At 39.3% G+C, this 19,783-nt stretch overlaps 1 protein-coding gene across 3 annotated transcripts; it reads left to right on the top strand.

The window, feature by feature from the left end:
- Nucleotides 1-5,395: 5,395 nt before the first annotated feature.
- On the top strand, nt 5,396-16,605 carry isl2b (ISL LIM homeobox 2b). 3 transcript variants are annotated; one of them, XM_054771654.1, is made up of 6 exons: nt 5,396-5,760; nt 5,973-6,162; nt 6,276-6,541; nt 7,750-8,045; nt 8,859-9,030; nt 9,838-16,605. In XM_054771654.1, the coding sequence occupies exons 1-6, from the start codon at nt 5,703-5,705 to the stop codon at nt 9,849-9,851; spliced, it is 996 nt and encodes a 331-aa protein (XP_054627629.1). In that variant the 5' UTR covers nt 5,396-5,702; the 3' UTR covers nt 9,852-16,605. The 3 variants fall into 3 exon arrangements, with proteins under 3 accessions (XP_054627629.1, XP_054627628.1, XP_054627627.1); XM_054771653.1 differs by having other exon boundaries at nt 5,587-5,760; nt 7,750-8,033; nt 8,859-9,026; nt 9,838-16,601; XM_054771652.1 differs by having other exon boundaries at nt 5,587-5,760; nt 8,859-9,026; nt 9,838-16,601.
- Nucleotides 16,606-19,783: the final 3,178 nt, after the last annotated feature.

The raw sequence follows: 19,783 nt of genomic DNA, 5'->3' as shown, positions 1-19,783 counted from the left end.
ATAGGGGTGTTATTTAATGTCTACAGGGCTCTAATAATGGTAAAAACTGTATTTAGAAGGTTGTAAACAGATTTTCTATACTCTAACCATGAAAATATTCCATTTATTAATATTGAGTCCCACTCTGTGGAAATTCACTTATCACAGTTGGGTCTGGAACCATTTAAGCACAATAAATGAGGGACAACTGTCATACACATTATGCATTGTTGTGCCATAAGTTACACTTCACAGCTGTAGGGAGTGTCCTTGAGCAAACAAAAATGCGTTTCCTTTTCCTGACTGTCGCTTCAATGGCACAGCAGTTAAACATGTTAAAAGTGCTTCACAGATAATGTCAATGCAAAAAGTACCAAATCCTCATGAATAATCCTAACTGGTTCTATAAGGACAAATGTTGTGTGTACGTGGAGGACAGGACGTGCGTGATGCTAAATGACGGCGCTGTTTTGACTGCTGCAAGGACAGAGATGTGCTTCTGTGATCATTGAAGTGACACAGCTTCTTGTTCGAGCCGCTGATGAGCAGCAAGCCAGGACCAGAGGCCTCTGATGCTAAAATACAAGACAGTGCATTTGTAAACTAAAGCAGGCGGCTGACAGTTACACTAATAAGGTAATAATGGCCGCCTCGGCAATGCGGCGCCGCCCTGAGGCGCCAATCAAAAATTAATCCTAATTATCATGTGAATACTGCATTAACTCTCGCACCGCCATGAATTATAAATCTGCATTGTTGTTGTCCTCTCACAAAGGCCTGGCTTGCATCAGGAGGGGGCACCGAATAAACAAGTGATAGAAAGGAATAATAATGTACAGTGGTGTGAAAAAGTGATTGCTTCCTAAACCTAATAGCTGGTTGGGCCACCCTTGGCAGCAACAACTGCAATCTAGCGTTTGCGATAACTTGCAATGAGTCTCTTACAGCGCTGTGGAGGAATTTTGGCCCACTCACCTTTGTGGAGTTGTTGTATTTGGACAGGTCAGGACTTTGACGAGGCCACTCCGAAGTCTTCATTTTGTTTTCCTTCAGCCATTCAGAGGTGGACTTGCTGGTGTGCTTTGGATCATTGTCCTGCTGCACAACCCAAGTTGGTTTCAGCTTGAGGTCACGAACAGATGGCCGGACGTTCTCCTTCAAGATATTCTGGTAGACAGGAAGGAAGGATTAAGGAAGAAAAAAAGGGTGGCCCAACCAGCTATTAGGTTTAGGAAGCAATCACTTTTCCAAACAGGGCCATGTAGGTTTGGATGTTTTTCTCCCTTAACAATAAAAAGTTTCATTTAAAAACTGCATTTTATGTTCAGTTGTGTTGTCATTGACTAATATTTAAATTTGTTTGATGATCTGAAACATGGAAATGTGACAAACATGCCAAAAAATAAGAAATCGGGAAGGGGGCAAACACTTTTTCACACCACTGTGTTTCCCCCCTTTATGAAAATTGCAGTATTGAGCTTGAATTCATTGCATTTTTTGTTGACTTTTCATGTTAAATCTGGCTCAAAGCCCAAGAGTCCGCCATGTTTTTCATTCTGGAATCATTTACATGTTTCAGCGGCATCAATTTCAGTTCATTCAGTTAAAATTGCATCTCGGAGTTCAAATACCGTCGCCATTGTGAGCTTAATTGTGTCAAATAGAACACACGGTATGAATGTGCAAAACCTATTTTAATTTCCTATTGAATGCGATTCTAGTGCATTCGAAAGAATGAGAAAGGGTCTTCAAACTTTTGACTGGTACTGTATGTGTAAGTCATGCAACGTAAACACACAAAAAACATAATAGCACAAGCAAATAGTCCGAAAACATGTCAACCAGAACAGATGCTGATTAAAAATAATGCTTCCACTACGTTTTACATGTGAATGAAAACAAACATGAGGTGTAAAAACGACAAAAAAGTAGTCAGTTAGCCCCAAAAGTAATAATAATAAAAAGCATAATTGGTAAATATATAAAAAATAAACATGGGGTTCATACGAAATACTCCCTCACTCTTTTTTGGTTCAACTACTGACAAGAAAACATGAATTACAGTCAACAATTGGTGGTTTATTTCATGCGTGGATAACTACATTCAGCATCGTTCTTGCAGCTTAAACACAACAGCAGCATTTCCTCTTCCTGTTTGTGTTCCTGCATAATTGCTGGCTCCGCCCCCCCCCCCCCCCCCCCCCCAAAAAAAATGTCTCCATCCGCCAGAAACAAACTGGCAACAGTTCATCTTGCATATGAATGACTAATGTGTCTGACAGTACAATAGAGGCAGAGTGCCATCCCAATGTTAAACATTCAAGAGAAAACGTGTCGCTGAAAAGTTCCATAATGTGGCCCAAGACTCGCCCCAGCCTCACCCCCTCACACACACACACACACACACACACACATGCACATGCGTACAGGGAGACACACACAGACATCCAGACGTTAGTCTGTTGCCAAAGTTTAAGTGGATGCTTCCAGTCTTACATTTATATTTGATGAGGTTAATGGGACCCCATCAAAGCCTGATTAGACATTCTTTTGGGAGGTGGTCATGTGACTGGCATGGCGGTCCAGTCCAACATGAACGGGTCACAAACAACTAGTAATTACAAAAAAGATCTTTTTCATTGCATATTAATAATAGTGATGATGGACAATATGCTGTCTTTCATATGTAGCAGTCGTTTGTTCAAAACCATTTTCCCATAGGTAATAATGGAAATAGAAATGATCTGTTCCAGTGTCAAACTGATTTTTTTTTGTGGTAATGTTGTAAGTAACATTTCCAATGTTTGAATCATAGAAGAGCAAAAGAGAAGTCAACTGCTGTGTAATAAAACTAAACCAAAATAAAATTCCTCACAAGTGACGCAGGCATCAGGTCTAAGACAGGGTACGGCTTGGGCGCTATTTTCAGCCCGCGGCTTGTTTTTTTATTGGCCCTTGGCACAAAGGGAGAAATAAAATTGTACAAACTAAATTGGAAAAATAAGCAGAAAGTGAAGCGAAAGAGCTGAACTGTTGATACTAATCACTAATAACAACACAAAGCTTTGCCATGAAATAGTTTGGCCGTTTTTTCCAAATTTTAACATCAAAAAATGTTTTTCAGTACGCAGTCCTCGTGGATTAAAGAGGAGGGAGAAGCTTGCTGAAGGCAGTCGATGTCACGGATTGCACCTTTTTCTTTTTAACCCTTTTAACTGTCATACAAGTGTAAAAAGAAGTCAACCGCTGCATCATGAAAACCAAAATAAAAAGAAATTTGCTCGGTGTTTCATATCAAGTAACAGACGTAGGCTTTAAGAAGAAAGGGAAACATGTTGAAGACAGCGGCCGTCATGCATTGCACTTTTTTAGCCAGGATGCAAGTGTAAAAAGAAGTTAACTGAAGTATAATAAAACTAATTTTGGGATTATTTACTGTGTAGTGTAAATCCTTGTCATGTCAAGATCATTTCATTCTATGTGTTATGTAGCAACCACTTATATGACATACAGTGGTGTCAAAAAGTGTTTGCCCCCTTCCTGATTTTTTATTTTTTTTTGCATGTTTGTCACACTTCAATGTTTCAGATCATCAAATAAATTTAAATATTAACCAATGACAACACAACTGAACACAAAATGCAGTTCAGTTAAACATTAAAGACCACGTCAGACCACAGAGTATTTTCCCAAAGGTCTTGGTGATTATCAAGATGTTTTCTGGCAAAATTGAGACGAGCCTTAATGTTCTTTTTCTTCAGCAGTGGTTTTCCTCCTGTAACTCTGTCATGCAGGCCGTTTTTGCCCAATGTCTTTCTAGTGGTGGAGTCATGAACACTGACCTTAACTGAGGCAAGTGAGGCCTGCAGTTCTTTGGATGTTGCTGTGGGGTCTTTTGTGACCTCTTGGATGAGTCGTCACTGCGCTCTTGGTGTAATTTTGGTTGGCCGGCAACTCCTGGGAAGATTCACCGCTGTTCCATGTTCTCGCCATTTGTGGATAATGGCTCTCACTATTTTTGGCTGGAGTCCCAAAGCTTTAGAAATGTCTTTAGAACCTTTTCCAGACTGATAGATCTCAATTAATCTTAGTTAAGTTATGTTTTAACGGGGCGACAGTCACTTTTTCACACAGGACCATGTAGGTTTGGATGTTTTTTCTCCCTTAATAATAGAAAGTTTCATTTAAAAACTGCATGTTGTGTTCCAGTTGTGTTGTCATTGACTAATGTTTAAATTTGTTTGATGATCTGAAACATTTAAGTGTGACAAACATGCAAAAAAATAAGAAATCAGGAAGGGGGGGGGCAAACACTTTTTCACACAACTGTATATGATTGGGAGATGTTTACAATGCCATACATTAACCATTACCAACGGTTTACATGCCGATATTGGCACTTTTCTTGGAGTGTTCAGCAAACTTCAGGGGTCAGATCAAATCTTCAGCAGAACAAAAAAGAAAGAAACAGTCCTCTTCAGTTGATACCAGCGACATTCCAATGTGTTGTAGCCACGCTAATGCATGCTAACTGAATTGAAACACCATTAGAAATGCGAGACTATAAAAGGTATTACATCACTGCGCTAACAAAGTGGAAGACGTACAATTCAATCTGCATAAAACTGATATGATCCATTGGGAAAGTGCAACTTCTTCATCTGAATGCATTAGAACGAGACACTGCTACCGAATTAACTTTGTCATCTCTGTTGGATTAAGATAGATATTAGCTTTGTATATGGAATTGGCCGGAAAATGAGGTACGCTTGCCTTTTCCTGTGACAAAATCGAATAATACTCACTTTTGATTGACACCGTCAGAGTTATTCATTTAACTGAACGCTAGTCGCTTTGTCATTAATATACTTGTACACTAGCTACTGTATCTGTCTGGCTAGCCAGGTAATTGTGCAAGCTGCAGTTCTCAGGTTTGTCCAGTAGATGTCCTTCTTGGGCAGATGAGCAGTCTGTAAGGTGTCGGCGTCTTTAAAATAATAACTTATTTGCCAAACAGCTGAAAATACATTATTTAATATTTATATTTTAAAAAAAAACATTGGACTAGTTTTAGCATAAACATCTTCATTTTCAAATTTGACATTAATTACAATATGTATTCAATATAGGCTACACATAATGTAATTAATTACAATATGTATTCAATACAGGCTATACATAATGTAATTAATGTCGAATATTGAGCTCCTGTGTACTATATACACAATAGATGACACGGTCAGAAAGGTTTCTTTGAACAATGGTTGTTATTCTTGTGGTTGTTCCGCATGTCTCTGTAACCATACTTTTATACAACATATGAAAATATTAGAAACCTCTCAATCAGTAGGATGCATGCACTGTATAGAATAGGTTCATGAAATAATATAAAAATATCAATTTAATTGTCAAAAAAATAAATAAAACGACAAAAATATCAGATGTAAATATGGTCATTATAGTTATAATATTTAATGTCAAAATGTATATTTTAAAAGTGAGAATATTCTCAGTGTTTAAGTGTAAAGTAGCTGCTATTGGAGGGCCCTGCTTGGGCGTCGTGACGTCACAGCTGCAGCGTGTGGGACCCTGCAACCTCCTCTCCTCCTCCTCCTCCTTCTTCTTCCTCCAGTCCGGGGAGATACAAGTTATGAAGGAGGCAGCCTCGGCAAGGGCCAGTCATCTTTTTCTGCACCTCCAACGAGCCCCTTCATCCTTCCTGTATGGTGGATATTATTTTCAGCTCTTCTTTCTTGGGTGATATGGGGGATCATTCCAAAAGTAAGTATCTGCATAGTCGGGTCAGTTGGGGTCAGAGAGAATGGGCTTTTTTTCAAACCTAAAAAATCATGAATTTGTTTTAGTTGTGCAACAAAGTGTCGATTTTTGAGGTAGTTTTGTTCCCACGAGGAGGCTGCTGATACTGCATTCGCTGAACACGCAGAATTAACTGAAACAAGGTGAATTTGATGTGATGATGTGTTTTGCTGCAGAGAAGCCAGGATTCGCCATGTGTGTGGGATGTGGAAGTCAGATCCATGACCAGTACATACTGAGAGTCTCCCCGGACCTGGAGTGGCATGCTGCCTGCCTCAAGTGTGCAGAGTGCAGCCAGTACCTGGACGAGACCTGCACTTGTTTTGTCCGGGACGGAAAGACCTACTGCAAGAGAGATTATGTCAGGTAAAGCAAAAATATTCTCCACGTGCACGCTTTATTTCAGCAAAATGCATAACAAAAACAGCAAATAGAAACCTGGAAAAAAAAAACCATTTTCTTTAACCCAATTTCCGCAGGCTTTTTGGGATCAAATGTGCAAAGTGCAACCTGGGCTTCAGCAGCAGCGACCTGGTGATGAGGGCCCGGGACAACGTCTACCACATCGAGTGTTTCCGCTGCTCCGTGTGCAGCAGGCAGCTCCTGCCCGGAGACGAGTTCGCTCTGCGGGAAGACGAGCTCCTGTGCCGAGCCGACCACAGCCTGCTGCTGGACAGAGGATCCGCCGGGAGCCCCATCAGCCCCGGACACAACATGCACTCCAACAGAACCCTGCACCTGGCAGGTCCGTGCATGATATTGTTATCATTATCTGTATTCTCGTTGTTAGAAAAAAGCACTGACGTTATCGATACCAGAGGCCTTTTACTTAGAGTAACTAAAAAAACATTTGTCATTATTTATTTTATATATATATGTGTGTGTGTGTGTGTATACATAAGCATTTATGCAATTGCCTTTTACTTGCAGCACCACAACAGAAAACTAAAAAAACAGCTTTTCTCAAATAAATAAAATAGAACACATTAGATAGTCACCAAAAATTGGAAGTATAGCGTACCTTGTGTATTAGAGTAAGTCATGGCACATTACGTTTGGTTTGTGGCACTAAATGTAATTGTAATACAAACCTTTTAAAGCAAGTGGCACAAATAGAAATGTTGCTCAACGTGGTGTATTATTGGCTGATAACTGTTGGTATTTCTATTAGTTTTTACGACGATTACAACTAGTGGTAGTGATTGGATCAAATACGACACACGATTAAAAACAGGGGACTATGACACGTTATGTAACCCGGTAAAAAAAAGTTTTGTTTTGTACCTAAAGAGCCAAGGCGTGTAAATGTATGTAAAAAACAAACAAACACAGGATTTAATGTTGTTTTTTATTTGAATTAATATTGCACTGTTATTATTTTTTTTTTAGATAAATAGGCCGGTATGTATAAAAATATCCACATGAAGAGTTCTCGTTGGGAAAAACCGGCAAGCCACATTTTAGGAATAAACTAATATTGCATATTTTTTGGGATGTTTGGGTGTTGTCAAACTGTTTAAGTGAAGGCCAGTTCAGTCATAATTGATCTTATTAAGTCAAACCTGTTCTGCTGTCACTAAGCTGCTATCTTGTGTGTGCTGTCAACTTCAGTTGTTTCAGATCATTTACACACACACACGCACACACACAAGCTAAGCATTCCAAGTTGTTGCGTTTTTTGAAGGAGTAGCCTTAAAAATGCAATTAAAACGTGCCACGAGTCCAGGTAACATAAAAAAATGCTTTAAATATACCGATGTAGGACTATAAAATGTTTTAAACCTGTTATGCCGTCAAAATAAATGCCAATATATGATTAAAAAAATCCTATATATATTTTTGTAACACAATTTTTTCCACTGGATGGATTAAAACTCCAGAAAGCCGACTTTTTAAAACATGTTTATTCGTATTGCAAAGGCTCCCCGATAAAAGGTGTCCTTGTTCCATCAGACCCGGTGACGGTTCGGCAGGCCCCGCACCGGAACCACGTCCACAAGCAGTCCGAGAAGACGACGCGAGTGCGGACGGTGCTGAACGAGAAGCAGCTGCACACGCTGCGCACGTGCTACAACGCCAACCCCAGGCCCGACGCGCTCATGAAGGAGCAGCTCGTGGAGATGACCGGCCTCAGCCCGCGGGTCATCCGGGTGTGGTTCCAGAACAAGCGTTGCAAGGACAAGAAGAAGTCGCTGCTCATCAAGCAGCTCCAGCAGCAGCAGCACAGTGATAAGACTGTAAGCATCTTCGTAAGTCGCAACGCTTCCATACTCTACATTTATTAGCATTGCTTGCATGCATTTTTACTGTCACAGTATTATTATTATTATGGCATGCTTAACTTCTATATGCTATCATGTTCGCACTAAATTGCATTCTTAATGTTAGTAAGCCGCAGAATTAGGAAATAAATGCAGTTGTTTGCTAAGATACCTCATAATTAATGCACATGAGGCTGTTTCATGCACGTGTAGTGCACACCTACAGTGAGCATTTCATTAGGTAGCCTGCACAATCTCATGACATCCAATACACACACACACACACACACACACACACACACACACAAAACATTTACAAACATAATAATGTTCACTTAGTTGATTTTTGGAGAAGGACAAAATATTACAGAAACACAACTACTCTATCAACATTACACTCGCTAGATTGTGCAAGTGTACCTAATGAAATGTCCAGTCAGGGGTGTCCAAACTTTTTCCACCGAGGGACTATACTGAAAAATCAGAGGATTGTAAAAAGGCTTTAAAAAGTTCTACATTTAAAGCCAAAGCTTTGTGTTATTAGTTTATTTATTCGTATCGACATTTCAGCTTTTTCTCTTTCCATTGTGCCTTTTTGCTCTCTGTTTCCCAATTTTGCTATTTTTTTGTTTTCATTTTATTTCTACAATGTGCCGGGGGCCGATAAAAAAAAAAAAAGAGCCGCTGAGCGCACATGGTCCCTGGGCCGCACGTTGAACACCTCTGTCATAAGTGATACTTTTTTGCGCTAGTTTTATCCCTAAAAACAATTTCATGATACCGGTTTTCTACCCCTATTAGAACCTGCAGGGCCTGACGGGAACACCTCTCGTTGCTGGGAGTCCAATCCGACATGAGAGCACAGTGCAGGGGAACCCAGTGGAGGTTCAGACCTACCAACCTCCATGGAAGGCCCTCAGCGAGTTTGCCCTGCAGAGTGACCTGGACCAGCCCGCCTTCCAACAACTGGTGGGTGTGTCTGTTTATCTATCTCTCTATCTATCCTTTTATCTGTACGGAACACCTGGCGTGTGCGCGTCTTTGGGACTTTATGCAGCACTTGTGAGGTCAACAGTCACTGATGTTGCACCTGATCTCTGTTCCAGTTCAACCCAAACGTGTTTCAATGCTGTTCTTTCACACCAAACTCCCCCAAGCACGCCTGCTCGGGCCTTGCTTGGCGCATTGTCCAGCAGAAAAGGGCCTTCAACAAACTGTTCCCATAAATTGGGCTCATACAATTATCCAAAATGTCTTAAGATGAAGAATTAAGCTTTAGCAGGGAAAAATTGAGTCTGGTTGAAATGAATAAAGGGTTTAACGTAATGTTTGTCCATCTAGTGTGTGCTGCTCGTCTATATAATGTTGCCTTGAGATGTGTAGTAGTTACACGGAAACCAAAACATAGTAAAAAGTGTAGGCTTTTATATGTTTAGTTTATCATTTCATTCCTTATAATACATGATTATATGGTACTTTATTGATTTATAAAGCATCATATTAGATACTTATCTGTCCATCTACTTATTATAGTAAATTTGTATTTTAAATGTACCTATTTCTATCCAATATCAATAAGGCTAATGAAATATGATCATATTACACATATAACGTGTGTAAAATAACATTTTATTTTACTGTATGTTTGTTTATTATAATTTAGTTTACCACAGTATATGACTTTTATTTCATTGTATTTCTTATATTTCATGTTTTACATTTGGCCACCTGTCTAAGTATCGTAATAATAATTCCTTTTATTGTCTGGTTGCGTGTGCAGGTGTCTTTCTCTGAGTCGGGCTCTCTGGGCAACTCATCCGGAAGTGACGTCACATCCCTATCCTCTCAGTTACCGGACACCCCCAACAGTATGGTACCAAGTCCTGTGGAGACGTGAAACGAACTCCTCCGATCTGACCTATGACACCCCACCTCCCCCTGCAAATACAATTGCAGCATGCCCCCCTCCCCCTCCCCCTCCCCCTTCCACTCCATCATTGCATGTGACCAGCTCATCACATCAACCAGAACATGGAAAGGATTTTTTTTTTCTTTTTTGAAATATCACGGAGAAGACGACTGATGGATGTTGCATGAAGAAAGAAGAAGATGTACAGAAGATCATTTGTTTTCCCTCCAAAGTGGATATACAACTTTAATATTCCATCCTGAGACTTAACAGGGGAACAATTCGGGAACACTTTACGGACTTCCTTCACATTTCATTGTGATCTTTTTTTTTTTGGTGTCTTGTTTCTTCCACGTGAGCTTTTTTTTTTTTAAAACGTCAAAAAACAAACTCTTTGTCTTAAAAGCCGAGCATGAACAAAAAAAAAGAAGAAAAAAGCAATTTATTCGTGTTGTAAAATACAAGCTTGTTAAGCTTCTCGAACGAAAAAAAAACACTAAATTATTGTTATATTATTTATTGTCGATTCGTAAAGGGAATATTAACTGATCTAAATAATGATAATGATAATAAAAAAAGCTGAATACACAACAGTGTTTGCCCCTGAAGTGCAAGATTTATTTATTTCATGTTTAATTTAAATTGCTATGTATTTAAATGTTAAAAATAAAAACCTACATGTTCATAAATGCCGGTTAACTTCCGACAGCAGCTCTGGTCCTTGCAAAACGTGCAAAAAAAAAAAAGCGCCAAAAAGTGTTGCAATGAATGCTGTTGTTCCTGTCCTATCAAGTAATTCCTCGTATGCTGGAGCCTGGAGCTCGTGTTGTATATTACAGCCTTCATCTCACTCCTTAATGTGACAGCAGCACACGGCTTGTCCTTTTATTTTTTTTTTTTGCACTTAAATTGCGCTCAGTCCAGTTCCTCTGGTCTGTGCAGACGGCGTCCAGCTTATCTGCTTCTGGCATCACCTGATACACACACACCGAAGACTGAGACCCACAACAAAAACACCAAACATCCCCCCTTTGCGAGGAGACAGCCTGCAGCAAATGAAGGGCGCAACATTTCTCCTCTTTGCTCTACTTTCTTCAGTTATCTCATCAAAAGCGTGCAGCTCATGCACCATCATTATGTTGACAAATGCGATTTAGACAAAAAAAATGGACCTTTAGAAGACAAAATGTTAACGAAAGTCAAGCCAGATTTTGGTGCTATAGTCATATTTTAATAAAACAGCAGCCATTATAAAACAAAATGTGCCTTTTTTGGGGGAAAGAGATACAAATCTCAGTGTTTTAATTGTTAGATTGAAAGACAGAGGGCAGATAACGCATTAGTAATTGGGCCTTTCCCCCCCAAATAAGATAAGTAAACAATGCAGGTAGATTAAGATAAGGGGCGGATAAGTGCGGAATAACAATGGTGCTTAAAAAGCAAGAATGCACCAACCCTATAGAAACAGAAACACCACTTGCCGCCATTAAATGACAAGACATGTTATTTCATACGGGAAAAAAATTAAAAAAAAACAATTTCCTCAGTTTTTCTCTCCTAAATGCTTGTATTTAATTGATTATTTAACATTTAATGCCGGGAGGGTCATTGCATCCAGGGGCCCACCGGCGGGCGCATTGACAAAAACAAGAAGCAAAATAAACAGTCGCACGCACGCACGCACGCAAACCATAAACAGCTAACGTGACTCTCCCCGCCGTCATTACGTCAGACGCGCTCAAGTCTTTTATTGCGCAATTCCATAATCTATTAACGCTATTTAACAAGCTCAAATGTGCGCGCTCCCGCGCCCAAGAGCGTGCGTGTCAGGTTGCAAGTGGACGTGTCAGAGAGCGACACACCTATACGTGTCATCAATGATTGAGAGGCGAGAGTCCGTTTAAAGGAGTGACGTCATCCGCTAATTGCTAGCAGGGCAATCAGTAATGAGATCAGCTCGGGCCACGCCCACCTGTGTCGTCATATTTGTTGTCGTTATTCCGTCAATTGTGTGATATTTTAGCATTCCATCACAGAAGCTCATTGATCGATCAATTATTCCCAAATTAAACCAAAATGCTTTAAAAGAAAAGAACCCCTCCCAAAATGTGTTGACGCCAGAAATAACATGAATTTATAAAAATAAATCTAGTAAAATAATATATGATAATGTCATAATAATAACATAAGAATTAGAATACCACCATAATTAAACTCAGTATAACAAAATATGAATTAATTACTCTTTAAAAAAACATGTATTTTTACACACATGTATTTTAATAACAAACCATTTTACTAAAGTATTATTTCATCACTTTCAATTTTAAAATGAGAATTTGTGTCATATAGCTGTGGGGTATCTACTTTGTAATTTAGTGATCAATGACCTTCATTTACTAACAATACATTTGCATGCCATGCATCTTTTTTTCTTACACTGTAATTATTATAATAGGAAGTTTTTAAAAATGTATTTTAAATGTGCACTTGAAACAGCAGTGAATGATATATCACATTTCGTGTGTAACCATAACAGAACCCCACATAACATATATCATGCAGCATATATTTGCGACCCCGGGGCCATTTACGGCCCAAGGCTGTTTTTTTTAGTGGCCCTTGCAGCAAAAATCTACTCTAAAAATACGATTAAAAAGGAAAACTTAAAAAAAAAGAAGGGGGAAAAAATGAGCATAAATTTAGAGAATAAAGAAAAAAAAATAAAGGGAAAAAAGGCAAACAAAACAAAAAACAAAGTTGCAATTTTGTGGAAATTAGGCTGGTTAATTTTATAACAAAGTCAACATATTACAAGAATAAAAATCATAATGTTAAAAGAAAAAGCGTATGAGAAGATTGAAAAAAAAGTAAAAAGGAGCAAAAAGGTGTCATGTAATGACACCAAGTTCACACTAACACGCTGAGTCACGCATAATGCAAAGCTGAGGTGCAGACTGTTGATTTTTTTTCTTTAAATATAAAACACGTCTTTGCGTATCTACAAGGGCTGGTTTAAAAAAATGTAAACATGGCCCCCGCATCCTTTGATTTTCAGTATGTGGCCCCCGGTGGAAAAAGCCTGGACACCCCTGGCCTACAGCTTGTGGTTTTTGAAAGACAAAGCAGGAAAAGGACAAAATGATGAGCTCCAGTCCACTCCTCTATAAATACTGTATATATGATACTTTTACCTTTTGCAATATAGTGCAATTCAAGCGTTTAAGGGGGATAAATGGCCGTGTTGTATCAATGTTGAACATAAGAAAAATATGCAAACACGAAAAACGCATGTTCTAAAACCCAAGTGGCCCAAGGTGAAGTTTTGTGTGAAGGATTCCGAGTGAGTGCCACACTGACTGTGGTGGTCCTTTATATGGAGGACTGGTGGTGCGCTGCCAGCTGGGAGACAAACTCTCCTGACAGGCCTACTTAATGCAGGGACAAAAAAGTGGGACTTCTTTTTTGAAAAGAAAGAAGTGAAGAAACAAGAAGGTTTTAAGTGAGGCTGGCAAAACACACACAGACAACAACAACATAAGCCCATACAGTCCTTCAATGATGTTGTTTCCATATGCAGTATTACATTCAAAACCCAACAAAACACAGTCTGAGGATGAAGTCCCGCCTACGTTATGTCCTCAAGTCATATCTTCTTTCCAGAACCTTCTCATGCCCATTGGTCTTCAAATATTCACCCGCCTAGGGTGTACCCCGCTTCTCACCCGGAGTCAGCTGGGATAGGCTCCAGCTCACCCGTGACTCTAATGAGGACAAGTGGTGTAAAAAATGGATGAATGTTGAATGTCAGATCTTATATGACAGTAGGAGCTCTAAAGTGGAATATAAGCTGTTCATATTTTGAAACAATTCCTCCCATAGGAAATCATAGATATAGAAATAATCCATTATAAAACTGTATTGGCTATGTGATAAACATTGCTAACTGTCAAACAAGTGTAAAAAGAAGTTAACACTCAAGTCTTTGATGACATGCAGTAGGTGAAATGAGAAGGGATGGTGATTTGTTGATTTGTCCCTTATGCATGTCATTTTTTAAAAACAATTTTTAACAGCCACAAAGGTGTAAAAAGAAGTTAACCATTGTAAATACAGTAGATCCCTGCTTTTTGCAGCGATTACATACCGGAACAAACAGCGAATGCCGAAAAAAATGAATAAGCCCATAAAAATGTCTATTACTGATCTCCCCCAGCGCCCTGCCAACCTTGCTAGCTTGAAGTTGACGTTCTCCTCCGATTTCAGATAATCGTTTTGAATAAAAGTGACTGTTGGGTTTGTTAGATTATTTTCAGCTCCAGAAGCCTCCCCTTCTCTCTTTAACTGCCATCGTTCACTCACAACACAATCCAGGTTTAAGGCCTAAACATGCCTCACACACTTATCAAACACATGTAAAGTACAAAATGTATAGGTACTCACCACTAATGAATGATAATGTAAGATGATCCATGATCAGATGGAATCGGCGTCACGGTACAGCCTTTAGCCTGGTTGTCAGGCTAGCGCAAGAGCACACTGCTTGCCCGTTGTCATTCCAGCAATGACTTAGCATCATATATGAACTTGTGTCTAGCTCGTTGCAAGTTTTGCCTGCTGAAGCTACAGTGCTTCTGGAGCAACAAACAAACTTTTGTGTCTCACATGCAGCACACAATTATGGTGAATTCAAGGAATCTGAACGCTTGACAAAAAAGCATTATCAGCAAAGCATAAAGACAAAAATGTAAAAATGGTGGGCTTTCTAACAGTGGTACATGTATGCTGTAGTTTACCTGTATTATCACATATTTATAAATGATTACCGGCTTATGATGAATGGGATGTGTTTTCTGTGGAAAAAAATTATCCATGTTCAGAGAAAATATACAAATGTTAAAATGTTACACATGTTAAAATAAAATTTTGACCAACAACAATTATTAAGTGAAAAAACAAGTTAACCACTGTGAACGGCAAAAATCCAACTCTCAGACTAGGGCTGCAACTAACCATTATTTTCTTAGTCCATTCATTTGAAGCTTGTTTCAATTAATCCAGTAATCGGTTAGGCCGCGAGATGTGCAACCCGGAAGAGTTTGCAGCTGTGGAGTGGGCGGATTACACGTTCCCCAGCATGCTTTGCTGTAGTTAAAATGATCACTTTTGACTGTCTTATGCCGCTTCAATAATAATAATAATAATGGATTAGATTTATATAACGCTTTCTCAAGGCGCCCAAAGCACTTCACAATGAAGTGAACTCATTATTCATTCGCCCCTCAGTCACGCACTGGTGGTGGTATTCTACACTACCACTACCACAGCTGCCCTGGGGTAGCCTGATGGAAAAGTGGCTGCCAATTCACACCTGTGTCTTGCAAGTGTCTTGCCCAAGGACACAATGACACTCGAACTGCCACTTCAAGTACAGTCAGGGTTTAACAATTAAAGTGGGGTCGTTTCTAGTCGTGTTAAGTTAAACTATCGTTACCTTTGGTCTGAATCTGGCACCCTTAGTAAGGATAGTTGTGCAATTCCTGCTACACGCAACAAAAATATCAAAATCAAAATAAAAAAAACCCTTCAGTTTTTGCCCCCATTTTTTATGACTCAACTCAAAGATGCAAAACGTTCCGTATGCACACAAAAGGCCTATCTCTTTAACATTGTTCACACATGTCTAAGTCTGTTAGTGAGCATTCATCATTCATAATCTAGCCACCTCACAGTCTGTGTGTCATGTCAAGATGCTGATTAGACAGCACGATTACTGCACAAGTGTGCCTTAGGTTAGCCACAATAAAAGGCCTCTCCAAAATGTGCAGTTTAACTGTACTGGGTGTGGTCCGGAGGGGTCCGAAAGCCAGTCAGTGTCTGCTGTGACCACCATTTGCCACAAATACCCTATACACCGATCCAGAACATCCCAAACATGCTTAATGGCTAATCATTTCTTGTGTCCGACCTGTAGGTTGATCATTAAAATTCAAACAAAGATTTGAACATTTTTGTGAGTGTTTAAACAAGAGAGAAATGTGAGAAAATGTTCGTGCCTGCCTGGTGAGGGGTCTTACAGCCTTAAAACATATATATAAAAATTGCAAAAAAATGAGTTGTCTACTTTGCAGATTTCATTTATTGCGGGCTGTTTTGGGAACCTATCCCCTGTGATAAACGAGGGAACACTTTATTTAATTTTTTAATCATAAAACTGTTAATCGAACACCAAAATAGTCATTGATTAATTGGACAATGGATGGTTCAGCTCTAACTCTGCTGCTAGTGCCCTCCTGTATGCAGTAGTGTGTTGGGGGAGCAGCCTCAAGAAGAAGGACGACACACGCCTGAACAAACTGGTGAGGAAGGCAGGCTCTGTCATTGGCACTGAGCAGGGCAGCCTGACATCTGTGGCAGAGCAAAAAACACTGAGGAGGCTCCTTTCCATCTTGGACAACCAGCATCATCCAATGAACAGCATCATCTCCCAAGAGAGGAGCAGTTTCAGTGGCAGATTACTATCACTGTCCTGGAAATATGAAATTCTCCCTTGGAGATTAATAAAGTATCTATCTATGTATCTATGTATCTATGCATCTGTCTGTCTGTCCATCCGTCCGTCCGTCCGGCCATGACACTAAAGTCTTTGATGGCAAAGCCACAACGCGATGAATCGTTGATTTGCCTCTTGCACATCTAATTATTTTTGAACATTCTTGACAGTCACAAAAGTGTAAAAAGTATTGAAACACCATAAATGATCCAAAATAAAACATTCAGCTCTTTGATGACGAAGGCGCAACACGGATTGGTGATTTGGCGATTTGTCCTTTATGCATCTCATTATTTTTAGCAAGGTTAATTGTCACTATAAAAGTATGAAAAGAAGTTAACAACCATAAAGACTTCAAAATAAAGCACTCAAGTCTTTGAAAACAAAGGCAAAATACGAAGGGATGCTAGCAAGTTGATTTGTGCCTGACGCATCAAATTATTTTTCAACATTCATGACAGTCACGAAAGTGTAAAAAGAAGTTAACCACAGTAAATGGCCCAAAAAAAACATGCCAGGCTTTGATGGTGAAGGCGCAGCACGGAGGGATGATGATTCGTTGCTTTGTCCCTTAAGCATCTAACTTAAAAAAATCACGTGCAAGTGGAAACATTTTTTTTTGGATAGTACAGGAAATGGAAAAAGTGAAACCAATGCCAAGTTAAGTTGATCCTTTGATGCTCGCTGAGCCTAGATCACGTGTGACACTTCAAAGTTTTGTGCAACTTTAGAGGCATTTTTTTCAGAAAATTCCAAATGCTCTAACCCCAGGAGTGTTGGACCTTTGTGGCTTCACTGTACAACCATTAAAGTGTATAAAAGTCTTACTCCCAATAAGATGGCATTGTCTATCCATAAACAAATACATTCATGAAGCCTAAATGTTCCAAAACAAGGTGTACTTCATTCATGGCCATAACGCAGCCTGCAGCAAAGCGCTTTAGTGTCAACAACATTAAAGCTTGCAGCAGCTTTCCCTCGTTGTCAGGTGTTTTAGTGGCAAATTTAAGGATCAATTCATCTCAGACGCGCAATGGCCAATTTAAGATGGTGTGACAAGGATTTAATCATCTGCGCTCCCAAGTTACAGCCACAAGCAGAGCGGCCGCTTTTTAATGGTAGACTGACACGATGAGTAAATATCCAGCTTTTATACTCGCGCCTTAAAAGCATGCACGACAACAAGAGGGAAGAGGATTTAAGCGAGTTGCATTAAAAAGAAATTCATTTCAAAAACTGACTGGCCATTAGATCCAATGCGAGACTTGTACCATTTAACAACATGACATAAGAGGGTCAACATATAGGATGCATTGTGGCAAACTACAACCACAATAACAAACATATTGTTAAATCAATACTTCTTTTACCATCAAAACTCAGAATTATTTTCTTTGTAAGAACACAATTTTTGAATTGAACGTGCAGGTGTACCCAGTGTCTAGACGGATTACCCACGGTATGATTGTTGCAGCAAATGCAACAAAATCAATAAATAAGCAAACATTTTATTAAGCGATGATACATTCTCATGTAAGTAAAAATATAACCTGTATAACATATCAAATAAATATATATTATACAAATCCAAAATTTCCAAATACAAAATTTGTTCCCACAAATCTCGCGCGGACCGAATGAATGGCGACCCACCATCCACCATTTCAAGTTCCAGCCAAGTTTTTCCAGAGAGATGATTACATGGCTGTTTGACATGTGTGGTAAAAGGCAGTGTGCTAGCATGAATTAACTTGAGACAAATGTGCACATTAGCACTCAATAAGTCATCAAAACTTACCTTTATGCATTCCCACATAGTATCAGCATTTGACACCAAATATGAGATGAAAGAAAAATCTGAAAAAAAACCCCAGTAGTAGTCTATCTGTGCGACATATGAGAGAAAGTTAGCACACGCACAATGGACATGCGTCAAGTGAGACGGATGTAACAGAGAGAATCCGGCCACTTTTCAAAATAAAACATTAAAAAAATGAAATAATGGAAATAATTTTTTTCTTTCTGTGCGGCTCGGTACCAAATGACCCACGGCCCGTGGGTTGGGGACTACTGGTATAAACTATATATTATAACTATGTATGTATGTATGTACAGTATATACGTATATGTGTATGTATATATTTATATATGTGTGACTGTGTGTGTGTGTGTATATATAAATATATAATATACACACACACACACACACACACACATATATATATATACACACACTTTTTTATATATATGATAAAAAATTGTGCCCTGCGATTGGCTGGCGACCAGTCCAGGGTGTACCCTGCCTGTCGCCCGAAGTCAGCTGGGATAGGCTCCAGCATGCCCCCGTGACCCTAAAGAGAAGAAGCGGTATAGAAAATGGATGGATGGATGGATGATAAAAAAAAAAATATATATATATATATATATATTCAGTTCTGTCCATAATAACAATATATACAAAATAAAAGAAATATAATAAAAATGCTGATAAAAATAAAGTATTTAAAAAACAATGAAACAGACAGGAAAAAAAATACATAATTGTCATAAAGAGCAGGAAAGGAAGTTGTGCTACAACTATGAGCCAAAAGCATGTAAGAGCCTAGCAAGTCTTGACTAATGGGTTTGTTTACTCAATTGAGCTTTTAATGAATTATAAACGGGATTTTGGAGGATGTAATTGAGGATAATCTTGAAGTTGTATGCCATTGTAGTAATTAGCTCTATTGTTATTTATTTGACTAAATAAGAGTTCAGCTGAGCCGCGACCCTAGTGAGGATAAGCGGCGTAGAAAATGGATGGTTGGAAGAGTTCAGCTGGACCACTCATAATCTGTTGACAAAAGTGAGCAATGTAAAAGCAGAATTTTGGTTGTATTAGATGTCATTAGATGGTGAAGGTGTACCTAATATTGTGTTCACTCAGCCGAGCTTCCCTCCATCGTGTAGTGTGTGTACTTTAAGCCCTCAACATGACCTCATCACCATGTGTACTTTAAGTGAACCTGCGAGAGGAAATAACAGCCTACAGCGTCACAGCAAAAAGCTTGTTTCAGTCAGTATGTCTCTAGGTTCACCTGGAACACACAATAAGCGAGACAGTGTCAGAGTAGTGTAAATCACAGTGCCACACCCACTCATAAATCGAGAGCAAAAACAACACATTAGGCGGACAGAGCTCCACAATGACTGAGTGTAAAACACAGCTAAGGTCCACCTGTACCGCCTCTTTGGATGGCAACAAGCAGTCATTAGGCCAGTGAG

This window comes from Dunckerocampus dactyliophorus, chromosome 3, assembly GCF_027744805.1.
Source record: "Dunckerocampus dactyliophorus isolate RoL2022-P2 chromosome 3, RoL_Ddac_1.1, whole genome shotgun sequence".
Lineage (NCBI taxonomy): Eukaryota > Metazoa > Chordata > Actinopteri > Syngnathiformes > Syngnathidae > Dunckerocampus > Dunckerocampus dactyliophorus.
This window is presented reverse-complemented; position numbering and strand designations above follow the sequence as displayed.

Coding starts and splice junctions, on each gene's coding strand:
- isl2b (XM_054771652.1), top strand. CDS start 5,703: ATGGTGGATATTATTTTCAGCTCTTCTTTCTTGGGTGATATGGGGGAT. Junction 5,761..5,972: donor TATGGGGGATCATTCCAAAA/GTAAGTATCTGC, acceptor GTTTTGCTGCAG/AGAAGCCAGGATTCGCCATG. Junction 8,046..8,858: donor ATAAGACTGTAAGCATCTTC/GTAAGTCGCAAC, acceptor TACCCCTATTAG/AACCTGCAGGGCCTGACGGG.